The 16,278-nt window shown below is 39.2% G+C and overlaps 1 protein-coding gene across 2 annotated transcripts in view; it reads left to right on the top strand.

Moving 5' to 3' along the window:
- Positions 1–965: 965 nt before the first annotated feature.
- LOC106879249 (acidic mammalian chitinase) overlaps positions 966–16,278 on the top strand; it is a 30,722-nt gene continuing 15,409 nt past the window's right edge. The window contains exons 1-6 of one of the 2 annotated variants that reach the window (XM_052965941.2): positions 966–1,361; positions 3,933–3,997; positions 5,681–5,867; positions 8,311–8,563; positions 13,839–13,963; positions 15,380–15,503. In XM_052965941.2, coding sequence (XP_052821901.1) covers positions 1,324–1,361; positions 3,933–3,997; positions 5,681–5,867; positions 8,311–8,563; positions 13,839–13,963; positions 15,380–15,503 — 792 coding nt within the window. In that variant the 5' untranslated portion in view covers positions 966–1,323. The remainder of the gene's footprint in view (positions 1,362–3,932; positions 3,998–5,680; positions 5,868–8,310; positions 8,564–13,838; positions 13,964–15,379; positions 15,504–16,278) is intronic. The other variant, XR_008263543.2, reaches the window with a different exon arrangement.

The raw sequence follows: 16,278 nt of genomic DNA, 5'->3' as shown, positions 1-16,278 counted from the left end.
ATAATAACTAAAAATATTTCCACATAAATATAATACAATATAATACAACTATAGACATGAATAGACAGCAACACATATACAAGCTCAGAAACAGCTACTCTTTGACTTCAAAGAACTGGCTACTGAATGTCTCAGGGCAGCCAGATTTAATTTTTATGGTAATCCACTCAACACTTTGAGGGTACTCAGGAAGGGTACACTTCTCATCAAATTCACCAGCCTACAGGTGCATTATTAGAATGGGTCCACTCACACGGGCCATTTTCGCAACATTCACCCTCTTTTTAGCAAATGTACTGGGAGGCAGCACTTTTTTTCTTGTTTATTGTTATTATTTTCCAAATTGTTTACTTGTTGTTTTGTGCAACCCACCCCACTATCTCCGTCTACTGTATTGTTCCCTATATGTTGGCCCTAGTGGCCAATAAATGAAATAATAATAATAATAATAATAATAATAATAATAATATATTTTGGGAAAAAGTGGATGTTATATGCCATCAAATATGTTACATAAACAGATTGATCATGAGGAAGTATGTGTGTGTGTGTGTGTGTGTGTGTGTATGAGTAAGAGTTTTATTGTTTGTGTGTGTGAATGAGTGATGCTATTGGTATGTTGGTGTGCATTGTATGTCATTATGTTTACAATATATGTGTTTGTGTGTGTGTACGTGTGTTTGTGTATGTTTGTGTGTGTGTACGTGTGTCTGTGTATGTTTGTGTGTGTGTGTAGAGAGAGAGAGAGAGAAGAATGTTTGAGTCAGTCTCTGAAATAAAAGAGTGATTGATTCATAAAAATTACTTCCTAAAGACTCATATCACCTTATTTTTTATTCTGTTTTATTTTATTTCATACTTTTTTTTTTCGTGGGTGGTAGTGGTGGTGGTGGGGTTCAATTAAAAAAAAAAAAAATTATTTTATCACTTTCTTTTGTTGTCTAGTCAGACAATAATTTCATCTCATTGCGTTTTGAACATTAAGAAGCAACACACAGTTATATTTTCATGACTTATTGACGGCTTCTCACGTATGTTTTCTTTAATAATTATCAATGATGTGTTTCACTGCAGGCCATTTTATTTACTAAATATATATTTCTTTTTTTGGTGAATAAATTTCGGTTGAGAGGCCAAGTTATTTTTCTTCTCCTTCAAACAATTTTAATTATAGAATCCGTCAGTTTTTCATCTATATTGTAAATAAAATCATTTCCCTCATTGATTTATTCAAATGCTGCAGCAGCATTTCACCTGAAACAGAACTGCAAAATAACAGAACACTCATTGGTTGTATAGTGATCCCACCGTTTACTTTAAATCATGGCAGATGCTCTTCTTTCTACAAAAGTACAAGACAAGTAAGTGAACACATTTCTTACACTGTTATCTGTATTGTATATGAATGTGGGATTTCCATTGATATATAAATGTTAATGTTTTTGTTGTTGTTGCTGTTGTTTCGAGGGTGGTGGAATGGCAGAATTGTTAAAGCATCAGACAAAATACCTTGCAATATTTAGTTGTATTTCTCAATGTTCTGAGTTCAAATTCTACCAAAGTCAACTTTGATTATCATCTTCCTGGGGTAGCAGAGTCGTTAGTGTATTGGAAAAGCAAAAAAGTGCCATGAAATATTTGTCCCATTTCTATATATTGTGGTTTCAAATGACTTTGAGAGTCAACTTTACCTTTTATTGTTTCAGTAAAAGCATCAACCAGCCCTTCTTGTGCCATTATTATTATTATTGGAGCTTAAAATGTCTGCACATGTATTTATTTTGCTCTGAAACTTGATCATATTTATAGCATTATTAAATGAAATTTTCTTTGGAGTATTTGCTAAAAAAGGATTATAATTATCTGTTGAAAGCTTGTCCTCAACATCTGGGAGTAGAAAAAATAGTTTGCTTTTATAGACTTTATCTTATTTACATACATGATATTTTTACTTTCAAACTGACCATCAGACATAATTATGATACACAATAAACATTGTAATATGAAACGAGAATAAAAGAAACAATGCAACTAAAAAATACACAAAATACACAATAAACATTTTGATAAACAATTAAAAGAAAAATATAATCCAAGCTGTCCAACAAATAATTTTGAAGCTAGCAACATTAACCACTATAGAGACACTCATACAGTATCTGGCACTTTAGATCGTTTATACCAGGGTTGTGTTAAAGCTAACCTTCCCTCAATTCTAATACAGAACAGAACTTAATACAGTTCCATGTAAAAAAAAATGTTGTTTAAAAATTTTTTAAAAATCAGACCCTGCTGCAGAAAGAGCGAAGAAAAACAATTGCATAACTGTGCTATGGTAAAGATGGAACTCAATTGAATTTATCTCTAAAGCAATAAGTACATGAACACCAGGACATCTCAAGAGAAAAGCTCTCCACTGAAAAAGAGAAAAGCTATGGCACTATCTGCTGCACTTTTAAAATGAAGAACTCAATCAAAATATGGGTTTCAGTTGTTAGATATACTTGCACACAAGCACTTGTGATCTAACATATTGGGCAAAGAAACACAAGGGTGACAAAAGAAGGCACTGGAGATGATGTGGAGCTATGGCTAACAACATTTCTGTATAGGCAGGTAGTTAAAGAAAGGCTGGTGAGAGGCCTATGTGATCAGAGGGTATCAAAATGAATCTGCAAGTCTTAATGACATCTGAAGGTCACAAAACCATACCAGAACTGCTGTCAGTTGAAAGCACTAAGAGAAAGGACATAAGCTTGACAGTACTTGGCAATACACCTAGCTGCTACATTTGGTCAAGGTTTGAACCACCTTAGAGTTTTTTGTCCTGTAGAACTAGAAAGATTAAACATGAAAGTAAGAAATAAAAGTAAGGGAGACCATCCAAGGCAAGAATAAGAGCAATGGACTCAAGATTCCAGAATGACATTAGTCAGTAATTGTCCTGGTTCTTTACTGCCTGAGTTCAAATCTTACTGAAATCAACTTTGCTTTCATTCCTTTTTTTTGGTTGATAAAGTAATGCACCAGTCCAGTGTTGTCCTTCATGGAATCAACTAATCTCCTTCCCTCAGAATTGGTGGCCTTGTGATTAATGTTGCTGCTGTTGCTGTTGCTGCTGTGACGACAACGACGATGATGATGATGATGAGGAGGAGGAGGAGGATTTTTAACCCCAGGTCAACACTGACAGCAGCAGATTTATGATCAAAACCGTTCCAACCTTAACCATTCCAACATGTTTATCTATGATTACATTATCCATTGTGTCGTTTTTTTTCACGACAACACACATATATATATATATATATATATATATATATATATATATATACGTACACACACACACACACACACTCACACACACTCAAACACATACTCACACACACACACACACACACACGAACATGCACATATGTATGTTATTATATATATATATATATATATATATATATATATATATATATATACATACATTTTTTATTTCTTTATTGCCCACAAGGGGCTAAACATAGAGGGGACAAACAAGGACAAAGGGATTAAGTCGATTGCATCGACCCCAATGCATAACTGGTACTTTATTTATCGACCTCCGAAAGGATGAAAGGCAAAGACAACCTCGGTGGAATTTGAACTCAGAACGTAACGGCAGATGTTATACTGCTAAGCATTTTGCCCAGCATGCTAACGTTTCTGCCAGCTCGCTGCCTTTTATACATACATTTGCACACATGCACATACATATACATACATGCATATACACCCCAAGGAGAGAGTGAAAGAATAAGAAAAGATTATTATTATCATTAACTTGGCATTTTTTTGCATTGAAATACAATTTTCCATAAGTGAACTGATTAAAAAAACAGAAGAAAACAAGATTTTCAATATTCTAAATATTCTAAATAAATTTTTTAATTTTATTTTTCTAGAATGCAGATGTTCTTATTTATTTTTCTTTTGGCTGCAGCTTATTTTGAGACCAATGCTAAAATAAGTAAGTTATAAATTTCACCACCAACACCACCATCATCATCATCATCATCATCATTATGGTCATCATTGTCTTTGTTGTTATCATCATTGTGATCACCATCATAATCTTCATCATCATTGTCATCATCATCATCATCATCATCATCATCATCATCATCATCATCATCATCATCATCAGCCGCATTTTGCATCAGCTTTTCAATGCTGGTAGGGTTAGATGGATCATCAAAGTTCATATTTGGAGTTAGTCTCCTCCTAGATGGGCAGGAGATCACATCTCACTCATAGACTCCAGACATTATTAATTGGGTGATGACAACACCACAAATCTGTCCAATCAGATTTGTGACGAAGCTTATAAGCAGAGAACATTCTAAGACCCATACAGGGAGACTTGGGAGCAGTGAAATATAATGTCAGTAGAAATTCTTGTGTTGGCAGCATCTCCACAGTTACATCTGCCAAAGTGATGACTATTTATATCAGTGGGTTTTAACCATGTTTTGCCAATGGAATTATTTACTCAGGAGGGAAGACCCTCATAACCATTTGATGTCTAAAAACCCTTATTATATTTTTGTGATTAAATATTATTATCAAAAATCAAAAATCAAAAATCAAATCATTATCAAAAATGGAAATTGTAATTGTGGCTAATGCCAGTGCCACCTAACTGGATCTCGTGCCGGTAGCACATAAAAAGCACCATCTGAACATGACCGATGCCAGTGCCACCTGACTGGCTCCTGTGCCGGTGGCATGTAAAAAGTACCCACTACACTCTCGGAGTAGTTGACATTAGGAAGAGCAACCAGCTGTAGAAACATTGCTAGATAAGATTGGAGCCTAGTGTGGCCTCCTGGCTTGCCAGTCCCCAGTCAAATCGTCCAGCCCATGCCAGCATGGAAAACGGACATTAAACGATGATGATGATGATGATGATGATTGTGTAAAAAAATGTTTAAATATTTTGTTTTGTTTTTGTATTTGGTTGCAAGATTCTTTATCTGAATTCGTGTGTTGAAGCATATTTTATTGTGTCTGGGGAGAGTCATTCTTTTTCAGTGCCTTATTATTCAGTACACTCACCAGTTTTATTTCCACTCATTTACTTATTTATTTTTTCCAAAGTTTTCGTTGAGGTGCAGGAGTGGCTGTGTGGTAAGTCGCTTGCTTACCAACCACATGGTTCTGGGTTCAGTTCCACTGCGTGGCACCTTGGGCAAGTGTCTTCTACTATAGCTTCAGGCCAACCAAAACCTTGTGAGTGGATTTGGTAGATGGAAACTGAAAAAAGCCTGTCGTATATATTTATATGCTAGCATGGGTTGGACAATTTGACTGAGGACTGGCAAGCCAGAAGGCTGCACCAGGCTCCAATCTGATCTGACAGAGTTTCTACAGCTGGATGCCCTTCCTAATGCCAACCACTCCAAGAGTGTAGTGGGTGGTTTTATGTGCCACCGGCATGAGGGCCAGTCACACAGTACTGGCAATGGCCATGCTCAAAAAGGTGTTTTTTACGTGCCACCTGCATGGGAGCCAGTCCAGTGGCACTGGCAACGACCTCGCTCGAATGATTTTCTAACATGCCACCAGCAAAAGACGAAGTATAAAAGATAAAAGACTTATCTCCTGCTTACTTGCTATTTTTCTTTTTGTATCCCTCTTGTCTACCCTTTAGGTAACTACCGTCGAGTGTGCTTTATAACAAGCTGGTCTCAGTATGTAACTGGGGCAGGGAAGTTTATGCCAGAAAATGTAGATGCCACGCTTTGTACACACATCAACTATGCATTTGCTAAAATCTCAGGGAACCAAATTCATTTTGCTGACTGGAATGATGTACCTAGAGACCATAGCATAGGACGGTATGTATCATTTTTTCTCACTGATTTTTTGTTAAAAGCTTTCTAGAGAAGGGTAAGAGGGAGTTTTGATGGATGCTTGTGCCTTTCCTTATGGCGTTTTCAGTGTTTTAGGTGAGAATTAAAGATGTATTAATGTCTCTCTTCGAGGGCAGCTACTATCTTGCTCTGAGGGGTGTTTAACACACAGAAACACCTACGTATTTTGCTTGCATATGTGTGTGAGTGCGTGTGTGTGTGCATGTGTCTGTGCATGTGTGTGTGTATGTGCATGTGTGTATGTGTGTCTATGTACACATGTGCATGTGTATATACATATTTTTATGTATACATATGTTTATATATGAATGTGTTTCCGTGCAAGTGGCACGTAAAAAGCACCATTTGAGCATGGTCGATTCCAGTACCACTAGACTGACCCTCGTGCCGGTGGTATGTAAAAGCACCCACTACACTCTCTGAGTTGTTGGCATTAGGAAGGGCATCCAGCTGTAAAAACTTTGCCAGATTAGATTGGAGCCTGATGCAGCCTTCTGGCTCGCCAGTCCTCAGTCAAACTGTCCAACCCATGACAGCATGGAAAGCAGACGTTAAACGACAATGATGATGATGATATATATAAAAATATGTATATAAAATGTATAGGTGCAGGCAGGGCTGTGTGGTAAGTAGCTTGCTTACCAACCACATGGTACCGGGTTCAGTCCCACTTTTACTATAGCCTTGGGCCGACCAAAGCCTTGAGAGTGGATTTGGTTGATGGAAACTGAAAGAAGCCTGTCGAATGTGTGTGTGTGTGTGTGTGCGTATGTATGTGTGTGTGTTTGTGTGTCTGTGTTTGTCCCCTCACCATTGCTTGACAACTGATATTGGTGTGTTTACATCCCCGTAACTTAGCAGTTCAGCGAAAGTGACTGGTAGGATAAGTAGTAGGCTTACAAAGAATAAATCCTGGGGTCGACTAAATGTGGTGCTCCAGCATGGCCGCAGTCAAATGACTGAAACAAATAAAAGAATTAAAGAATGTATATATGTGTGTGTGTGTGTGTGCATGTATATCATCATTATTATCATCATCGTTTAATGTCTGCTTTCCATGCTGGCATGGGTTGGACAATTTGACTGAGGACTGGTGAACCAGATGGCTGCAGGAGGCTCCAATCTGATCTGGCAGAGTTTCTACAGCTGGATGCCCTTCCTAATGCCAACCACTCTGAGAGTGTAGTGGGTGCTTTTACGTGCCACCGGCACAAGGGCCAGTCAGGCGGTACTGGCGACGGTCATGCTCAAAATGGTGTTTTTTATGTGCCACCTGCACAGGAGTTAGTCCAGCGGCACTGGCAACGACCTCGCTCGAATGATTTTCTAATGTGCCACCGGCACAAGTGCCAGTAAGGTGACGCTAGTAACGATCACGCTCAAATGGTGCTATTTACGTGCCACTAGCACGGAAGCCAGACAGCTCCTCTGGCAATGATCACACTATATATATATATATATATATATATATATATATATATATATATATAGAGAGAGAGAGAGAGAGAGAGAGAGAGAGAGAGAGAGGAGAGATATAAATATATATAAATTCAAAAGGATATAATGAACCAAAAACTGACAGGCAACCAGCATATGAAACATCCTTGCAGATAATTTTCCTGATGAAAGGGTCATTATCTCTTTGGTTCCTTAATGTTTGCTGCATTATTGAAATTTGGCAATGTCCTTTGAAATGGCCATAGAAATGGACTCTGAATGGACTTTTTCCTGGTTTGCGTCATATTTTGATATCATTTAATTTTTATCGTTTTCAACCTTTTAGTCGCCATTTTACATGCACAGATTTATTCCATGTTTTTCCCTCATACAATTCTATCTGTACTTCTCTTGGAGGTTTTATCACCTTTTGTAAGTGTGTGTGTGTGTGTGTGTGTGTGTGTGTGTGTGTGTGTGTGTGTGTGTGTGTATACTCTCTTTACTCTTTTACTCTTACTTGTATCAGTCATTTGACAGTGGCCATGCTGGAGCACCGCCTTTTTTAGTCGAGCAAATTGACCCCAGGACTTATTCTTTGTAAGCCTAGTACTTATTCTATCAGTTCCTTTTGTCGAACCACTTAGTTACGGGGACGTAAACACACCAGCATCGATTATCAAGCAATGTTGGGGGGGACAAACACAGACACAGACACACACACACACATATATATATACATATACATATATACAACGGGCTTCTTTCAGTTTCCGTCTACCAAATCCACTCACAAGGCTTTGGTCGGCCCGAGGCTATAGTAGAAGACACTTGTCTAAGGTGCCACGCAGTGGGACTGAAACCGGAACCATGTGGTTCATAAGCAAGCTACTTACCACATAGCCATGATGATGATGATGATGATATATATATATGTATACACTATATATTATGTATTATTTATTCTCTCTAGCTACAAGGAAACTGTGCAGTTAAAACTTCAAAACAGCCAACTGAAAATTTTACTTTCTGTTGGTGGATGGAGCCTGGAGAGTCTTCCGTTTTCTGATATGGTCTCCACAAGAATCAATCGGAAAGAGTTTATACAGAGTACAATCAGTTTCTTAAAGCTACATGGATTTGATGGATTAGACCTGGATTGGGAATATCCAGGATTTAGAGGAGGCAGAAGTGAAGATAAATTTAAGTTTACCTTGCTTCTAAAGGTAAGTAATTTATTATTTTCAAAAACACTTTTGATTCTGCCTGTCTGAGACTGTCCAATTCTATGATTAAATAAAATACTTAGTTTAATAATTTTTTAAAATTAATTAAAACTTGGAGATTGTTTGCCAACATAACATGGCAGTCCTGGTTTAGGACAAATGTTGCTGTAATTTAGCCCTAGGGGACATCGTCTCCAGCTGGTTATACGACATGATCTGTGTCCTTATATTTTTGAACAAGGGAATCTAGCAGCCCCACTCAGCTCATAACAATATCTGTATATTGTGATTTGTTTTGTGCTGAGAGGGGGTGCTAGATTCCCTTGTTTGCAAATATAAGGACACTGATCGTGTTGTATAGCCAGCTAGAGACGATTTCTCCGGGGGCTAAATTACAGCAACATTCGTCCTAAACTGCCATGTTATGTTGGCAAACAATCTTTACTCCAAAGTACTGTGGCTGAATATCTCTCGTTGTGAGATTTACAAATAGTAATTTTCTAATTAAAACTTTCCCTTGAAATTTTATCCCTTGGTACTCCTTACAACTGGGAATCATTTCATTTGTTATCCATTTTTCATCCATTAATATTCTTCTCTTCATCCGCACTTTATATAAATCACCCCCCACTTCCACCACTGCTGCTGCTGCTGCTGCCGCCGCCGCCGCCGCCACCACTGCCACCACCACCACCACCACCACCACCACCACCACCACTACCACAGTGCCAGGCTCCAAACTGATCTACAGCTGGATGCCCTTCCTAATGCTAACCACTCTGAGACTGTAGTGGGTGCTTTTTATGTACTATCGGTACAGTAGCCTTGTTCGGATGGTGATTTTTACGTGCTACCGGCACAAGAGCCAGTCAGTGGGTAATGGCATCGGCCATGATAGGTTGATGCTTTTTATGTGCCACCAGCACGGGAGCCAGTCAGTGGACCTGGCATCAACCATATTCAGATGGTGCTTTTTACATGTCACTAACACGGGACCCAGTCTGGGGGTACTGGCGTTGGCCACGTTTGGTTGGTGCTTTTTGCGTGCCACCTCCATGGGAGCCAGTCAGACAGACCTGGTATTGACCAGATAAAACAAAATACCAGTCATATACTGAGGTTGATACAATCAGCTGCTTGGTGTTTTAAATTTCTGGCCTTGTGCCTAATTTAGAAACAGCTTTTTGATACTCACAGACTTATCACATAAGCCTGGTTATTCTTATATAAGGAAATTAGAACTTTAATATGACCTGGCCATTCAAGGATGTGAGGTCATTGAAGTCATTAACTGTGTATTTGTTTGTGTGTTTGTGTCGTGTTTATCCACTTCGCAGAATCTTAACAGACAACAGGAATCACTGACCGTGACGTGACAGCTACTCACATTGCTGTGACAGTCAGATCATAATTGTTCCATTTAATTTTGCTAATAACAATGAAAAGGATATAGACCTTGCAGTATCCTATATCCATGCCATTTACAGTCAGTGATACAACTTTTACATGCTTGAAAGAACAGTTAAATCACCCTCAAATTCCATATTATGGTTGTAGAGAAGGTTAAATACATATTAGATATTGTGGTCCTGAGTTTTCTGGGCTCTGTTCAAGAAAAAGATGGGAGGCTCACAAGTGGAATACCCATGGTAATAATCGAGGTTCTACTCAATCATGGTTGACCTGGGGTTGAAGGTTAATAGCAACAACAACAACAACAACAACAACAATGACAAAAGCTCATCTATAGAGCTAAGGGTTTGTTTTCTGTGTCTTTATAATCATAAAACAAATGCTCAGTGTTTCCATGTTTATAGTTCAGTGAGAAGTCACTCCTCCTCTTCTTCTTCCGCCCTTCCACCCCTCTGCTTCCTCCTCCTCCCTTGATATCTCTCCCTCCTCCTCTTCCCTTGATATCTCTCCCTCCTCCTCCCTTGATATCTCTCCCTCCTCCTCCCTTGATATCTCTCCCTCCTCCTCCTCCCTTGATATCTCCCCTCCTCCTCCCTTGATATCTCTCCCTCCTCCTCCTCCCTTGATATCTCTCCCTCCTCCTCCTCCCTTGATATCTCTCCCTCCTCCTCCCTTAATATCTCTCCCTCCTCCTCCCTTGATATCTCTCCCTTGATATCTCTCCCTTGATATCTCTCCCTTGATATCTCTCCCTTGATATCTCTCCCTCCTCCTCCTCCCTTGATATCTCTCCTTCCTCTCCCTCTCTCTCCCCACTCACCAGCTCCATCCTCTGTTTCTTCCATCCCTCCCAACCTTCCCCTCTCCATCTCCTCATCCTCTTCCTTCCTTCCCTTCCTGCCCGTTCCTCTCTCCCCTCCTCTTCTGCCCCCTCCACAAAGGGCTTCTACAATGTACCAGTTCAAATGAGCTGAGATCTGATCCCTTCATTCCCAGTGAGGCATCACCACCACCACCACCACCACCACTTCACCCCCACCACTTCACCCCCACCATAACCACCTCATCCCCACCACCATCACCACTTCATCCCCCCCCACCACTTCATCTTCAATTATCACTTGTTGTTGTTATTGTTAATTAGTGCAAGTCAAGTCTAATCAAGAAGATTTATGATCGAAGACATGCCACCCATGACCAATCCATCTTTCTCTCAAACATCTTGTACATGTAGGACTTTCATAATCTAATGTGCCATTCTTTTCTCAGGATAGTTTGGTGTGATTTGAGGGATATTTAACTACTGTTTCTAGTAAAGCAGTCAGGTAGAAGTCTCCATATATGTCCATACTTGCCATTTCTGAAGAACATCATCATCACCACTACCATCATCATCATCATCATCATCATCATCATCATCATCATCATCATCATCACCATCACCATCATCATCATCATTTAACATCCGTTGTCCATGCTGGCATGGGTTGGATGGTTTGACTGGGCTGGCACACTGGAAGGCAGCACTAGACTCCAGTCTTATTTGGCGTGGTTTTCTATGGCTGGATGCCCTTCCTAATGCCAACCACTCCCAGAGAGTAATGGGTGCTTTTACGTGCCACCAGCATGGGTGCCGTTTGTTTGACACTGGGGTGCATTTATGTGCCATTGGCATGGGTGCCAATTTGAGTGACACCGGTATCTGCCACAACTGTGATTTTGCTCAGCTTGATAGGTCTTCTTCTCAAGCACAACATAATGCCAAAGGTATTGGTCATTGCCTCCATGAGGCCTAACACTCGAAAGGAACTCAGCCACTTTGCCTCCATCAGGCCCAGTGCTTAAAAGGAACTCAGCTTCCTTTGCCTCCATGAGATGTTAATCAATGATGCTGGTATCTAATATACAGTTATCAAATGCCTAATGTGAAACTGAATGGTAATATTGGCTGAAATGGAGTGATAAGAGTAGAACTCTGGAGGTATGCTGTGACTGAGAAGACCTGGCAAATAAAGTGAGTCTACAGCTGTAACCTACACCAGTGTTGCATAACCAGCCCACACAAAAGTACCTTGGATCGTAGGGTGACATGCCATGCTTGAGGAGACCTATTGAGTCAAGTACTTCAACAGCAATATCAAAATCAAATCAAATGGAAATTGTAGTTGTGAGCCCTGTGCTGATAGCATGTAAAAAGCACCATCCAAAAGTGGCCAATGCCAGTGCCGCTTTGACTAGCTTTTGTGCCGGTGGCACATAAAAATCACCATCCAACCGTGGTTGATGCCAGCTCCTCTGGCCCCTGTGCTGGTGGCATGTAAAAAGCACCCACTACACTCTCGGAGTGGTTGGCATTAGGAAGGGCATCCAGCTATAGAAACATTGCAAGATCAGATTGGAGCCTGGTGCAGCCTTCTGGGTTCTCAGACCCCAGTCAAACCATCCAATCCATGCCAGCATGGAAAACGGACGTTAAACGATGATGATGATGATGATGATGATGATATACCTTTTAAATTTGTTTATGGTAAACGTTTTGAAGATGCTAATAAAGTTGCTATTCCATTACGCCAGCCACAGCCTAATGATGCTGACTGGTGAACCAGTTTCTCGGGATTGCATCGGGCTGTACCGATATAATGTAGGATAAATAAAGGAATAATACCAATAATCCTTGGATGGAATTTATAAATATTTAAGCCATTGCTACGCACGTTTCCACAAATCACATGTCTCTTAGGATCATAGTCCGTATTCCTGGGTTGATTACAATATAGTCCATATTATTGATTGGCATCGTGTTGATCATCTTTAAGGATTCATTTCTTCAGATGATATAACATTAAGGTGGTGAGCTGGCAGAAACGTTAGCATGCCGGGCAGAATGCTTAGCGGTATTTTGTCGTCCGTTATGTTCTGAGTTCAAATTCCGCTGAGGTTGACTTTGCCTTTCATCCTTTCAGGGTCGATTAAATAAGTACTAATTATGTACTGGGGTCGATGTAATTGACTTAATCTCTTTGTCTGTCCTTGTTTGTCCCCTCTTTGTTTAACCCCCTGTGAGCAATAAAGAAATAGATATAACATTAATGGCTGTTTAACAGATGTTTATTCCTTTTGACTAGTAAGAAGGTCAAAAAGGATAAACCACCATCAGTTAAACATCCATTAATGTTGTATCATCTGAAGAAATGAATCCATTAAGATGATCAACCTGAGGCCCAACAGTACTATGGACTACACTGTAATCAATCCAGGAATATGGACTATGATCTTATGAGACATGTGATTTGTAGAAATGTGCGTAGCAATCGTTAAATGTTTATAAATTCCATCCAAGGATTATTGTTATTACTAGTTTATGTATGTGTGTGTGTGCGTGTGTGTGTGTGTGTGTGTGTGCATGTGTATGTGTGTGTGTGTGCATGTGTATGCATGTGTGTGTGTGTGTGTATTTGTATGTATATCTAAGTGTGTACATATTTGTGTCCTTGTCTTGACAGCATATGCTTGTTGTAAGTAGGTGTCACTGTCATACAAGCAGTGTCGTTCCTTTTCAAGCTTCTGTGAAAATATGTCTGGTCATGGGGAAACGTTACCTTTGTTTGAAAACAGGTAAGGGTTGGTGACAGGAAGAACATCCAGCCATTAAAAAAAAATCTGCCTCAATAAACTCTGTCTGACTCATGTGAGCATAGAAAAGAGAACGATAACACAATGAGAATGATGATGATGATTAACATTGTATTTTATGCAACTTTGTATTTTGTTATTCATATATATTCTATTCATTATTTTATAAATTTACACCCAAATGTGTTTGTAATGTATTATTAACATTTGTTATTTATTGATTCGTTAGGAATTAAATGAAGCTTTTGTTGACGATTCAAAGAAAACTGGGCACGATCAATTACTTTTGACCATAACAGTGGCAGCTGGACAGAAACATATAACCAATGGATATGAAGTGGCCAAGATAGCTAAGTAAATATTGCATTGTTATTTGGGAAAATGTTGACTGCTTTTGAGGAATGCAAAGAAATACAGGAATTGTCTCAGAGACCATAAGTCAAGGAAAAGACGCATTCGTATTTCTGTCAGTAGAGTGGGTATATTATCCGAAATGTATGGTATCAAATATCCATCATGGCTGGTCTTACCAATCAGTTTTGCATAAAGAATACAATGGAGTGATAGGTTACAAACCAATTATATAACTTTACTTTAGACAATAGAGAGCAGTCACCATATTCCCTTCGATATTGGTTAACTCTGATGAACATAAAATTATATAATCGGTCTGTTACCTAACACTCCATTGTATTCTTTATGCGAAACCAGTTGGTAAGACCAGCCATGATGGATATTTAATGCTATACATTTCGGATAATATATATATATATATATAGAATAGATAGATAGATACATGTACATGTCATCATCATCATCATCATTTAATGTCCGCTTTCCATGCTAGCATGGGTTGGACAATTTGACTGAGAACTGGTGAAACCAGATGGCTACACCAGGCTCCCATCTGATTTGGCAGAGTTTCTACAGCTGGATGCCCTTCCTAACACCAACCACTCCAAGAGTGTAGTGGGTGCTTTTACGTGCTACCGGCATGAGGGCCAGTCATGAAGTACTGGCAATGGCCATGCTCAAAATGGTGTTTTTTACGTGCCATCTGCACAGGAGCCAGTCCAGCAGCACTGGCAACGACCTTGCTCGAATGTTTTTTCATGTGCCACCAGCACAAGTGCCAGTAAAGCAACGCTGGTAACAGTCACGCTCAAATGGTGCTATTTATGTGCCACTGGCATGGAAGTCAGACAGCTGCTCTGGCAATGATGACGCTCGGATGGTGCTCTTAGCACTCCACTGGTACAGGTGCCAACATGATTTCAGTTTCACTTGCCCCACCAGGTCTTCGCAAGCCAAGTTTAGTGTCTAATGAAGGAGAGGTTGGCATATATATATATATATATATATATATATATATATATATATATATATATATATATTTGACCGTTGACTGAACACTATTCAATTTTTTTTCTCCGTGTTTTTCTCCTTGTCTCCGTATTCTTTCTGTTGAAGAGCGTAGCTCAAAACATCAAAGACTTTCCGTATTCCCGAGCGTCATACTAATATATATTTTTGTTATTTACACCACCTGTCCTCGTCTGTTGTTATTATTTGTATATTCTCCCATATATATATATATATATATATATATATAGGATAGATAGATAGATAGATAGATAGATAGATACATGTACATGTATATATATATATTAAGAGTGTAGTACCATGTTATTAGCACCAAAATCTGTTGCTATGGTCAACATGTTTTCATATTAATCCAGTATGAGTTTTTCCAACAAAAAATCTTTCCAGAATTGTGGATTTCATCAACATCATGACATATGACTTCCATGGAGCCTGGCAAAACAAAACTAGCCACCACTCACCTTTATATGCACGCCCAGATGAAGAAGGTGATGAACGGAAATCAAACATGGTAAGACATCTTAATTCTCAGCGACAACCATCTTCATAAAAAAGAAAAAGGTGAATTATGATTCAGCTGCAGCCATTTTACTTTCAAACGATCTCCTGCAATAACAGTTTTATGATAGTCTTTAGTAGAGATTCTTTTATTTTTTTATTCATTTGACTATGGCCATGCTGGAGCACCACCGTTAGTCAAACAAATCGACCACAGGACTTATTTTTTTGTAAGCCTAGTACTTATACGCCAGCATCGGTTGTCAAGCGATGGTGGGGAGACAAACACAGATACACAAATACATACATATATGATGGGCTTCTTTCAGTTTTCATCTACCAAATCCACTCACAAGGTTTTTGGTTGGCCCATGGCTAAAGTAGAAGACACTTACCCAAGGTGGCATCCAATGGGACTGAACCCGGAACCATGTGGTTTGGGAAGCAAGCGTCTTACCACACAGCCACTCCTGTGCCTAATATTTGAATAATTAAAGTTTCAAATTTTGGCGCAAGGCCTGCAATTTTAAGGAACTGGTTAAATCTTTTACATTCATCCTAGTGTTTAACTAATACTTATTTTATCGACCCCCAAAATATGAAAGGGAAAGACAATCTCCTTGGAATTTGAATCTAGAACACAAAGAGCTGGCAGAAATGCTCTGCAGCATTTTGTCTGAATTACTAATGATTCCATCCACTTCCTGCATTCAGCTTCAAATTTGGGCACAAGGCCAGCAATATTAGAGGAGGGGGCACATCAACTGCAAGTCAACTCTGTGATTAAG

Source organism: Octopus bimaculoides, chromosome 2 (assembly GCF_046866305.1).
Source record: "Octopus bimaculoides isolate indiv1 chromosome 2, ASM4686630v1, whole genome shotgun sequence".
NCBI classification, from domain to species: domain Eukaryota; kingdom Metazoa; phylum Mollusca; class Cephalopoda; order Octopoda; family Octopodidae; genus Octopus; species Octopus bimaculoides.
The sequence above is the reverse complement of the archived record's forward strand: the minus strand, read 5'-3'. Positions and strand labels throughout refer to the sequence as shown.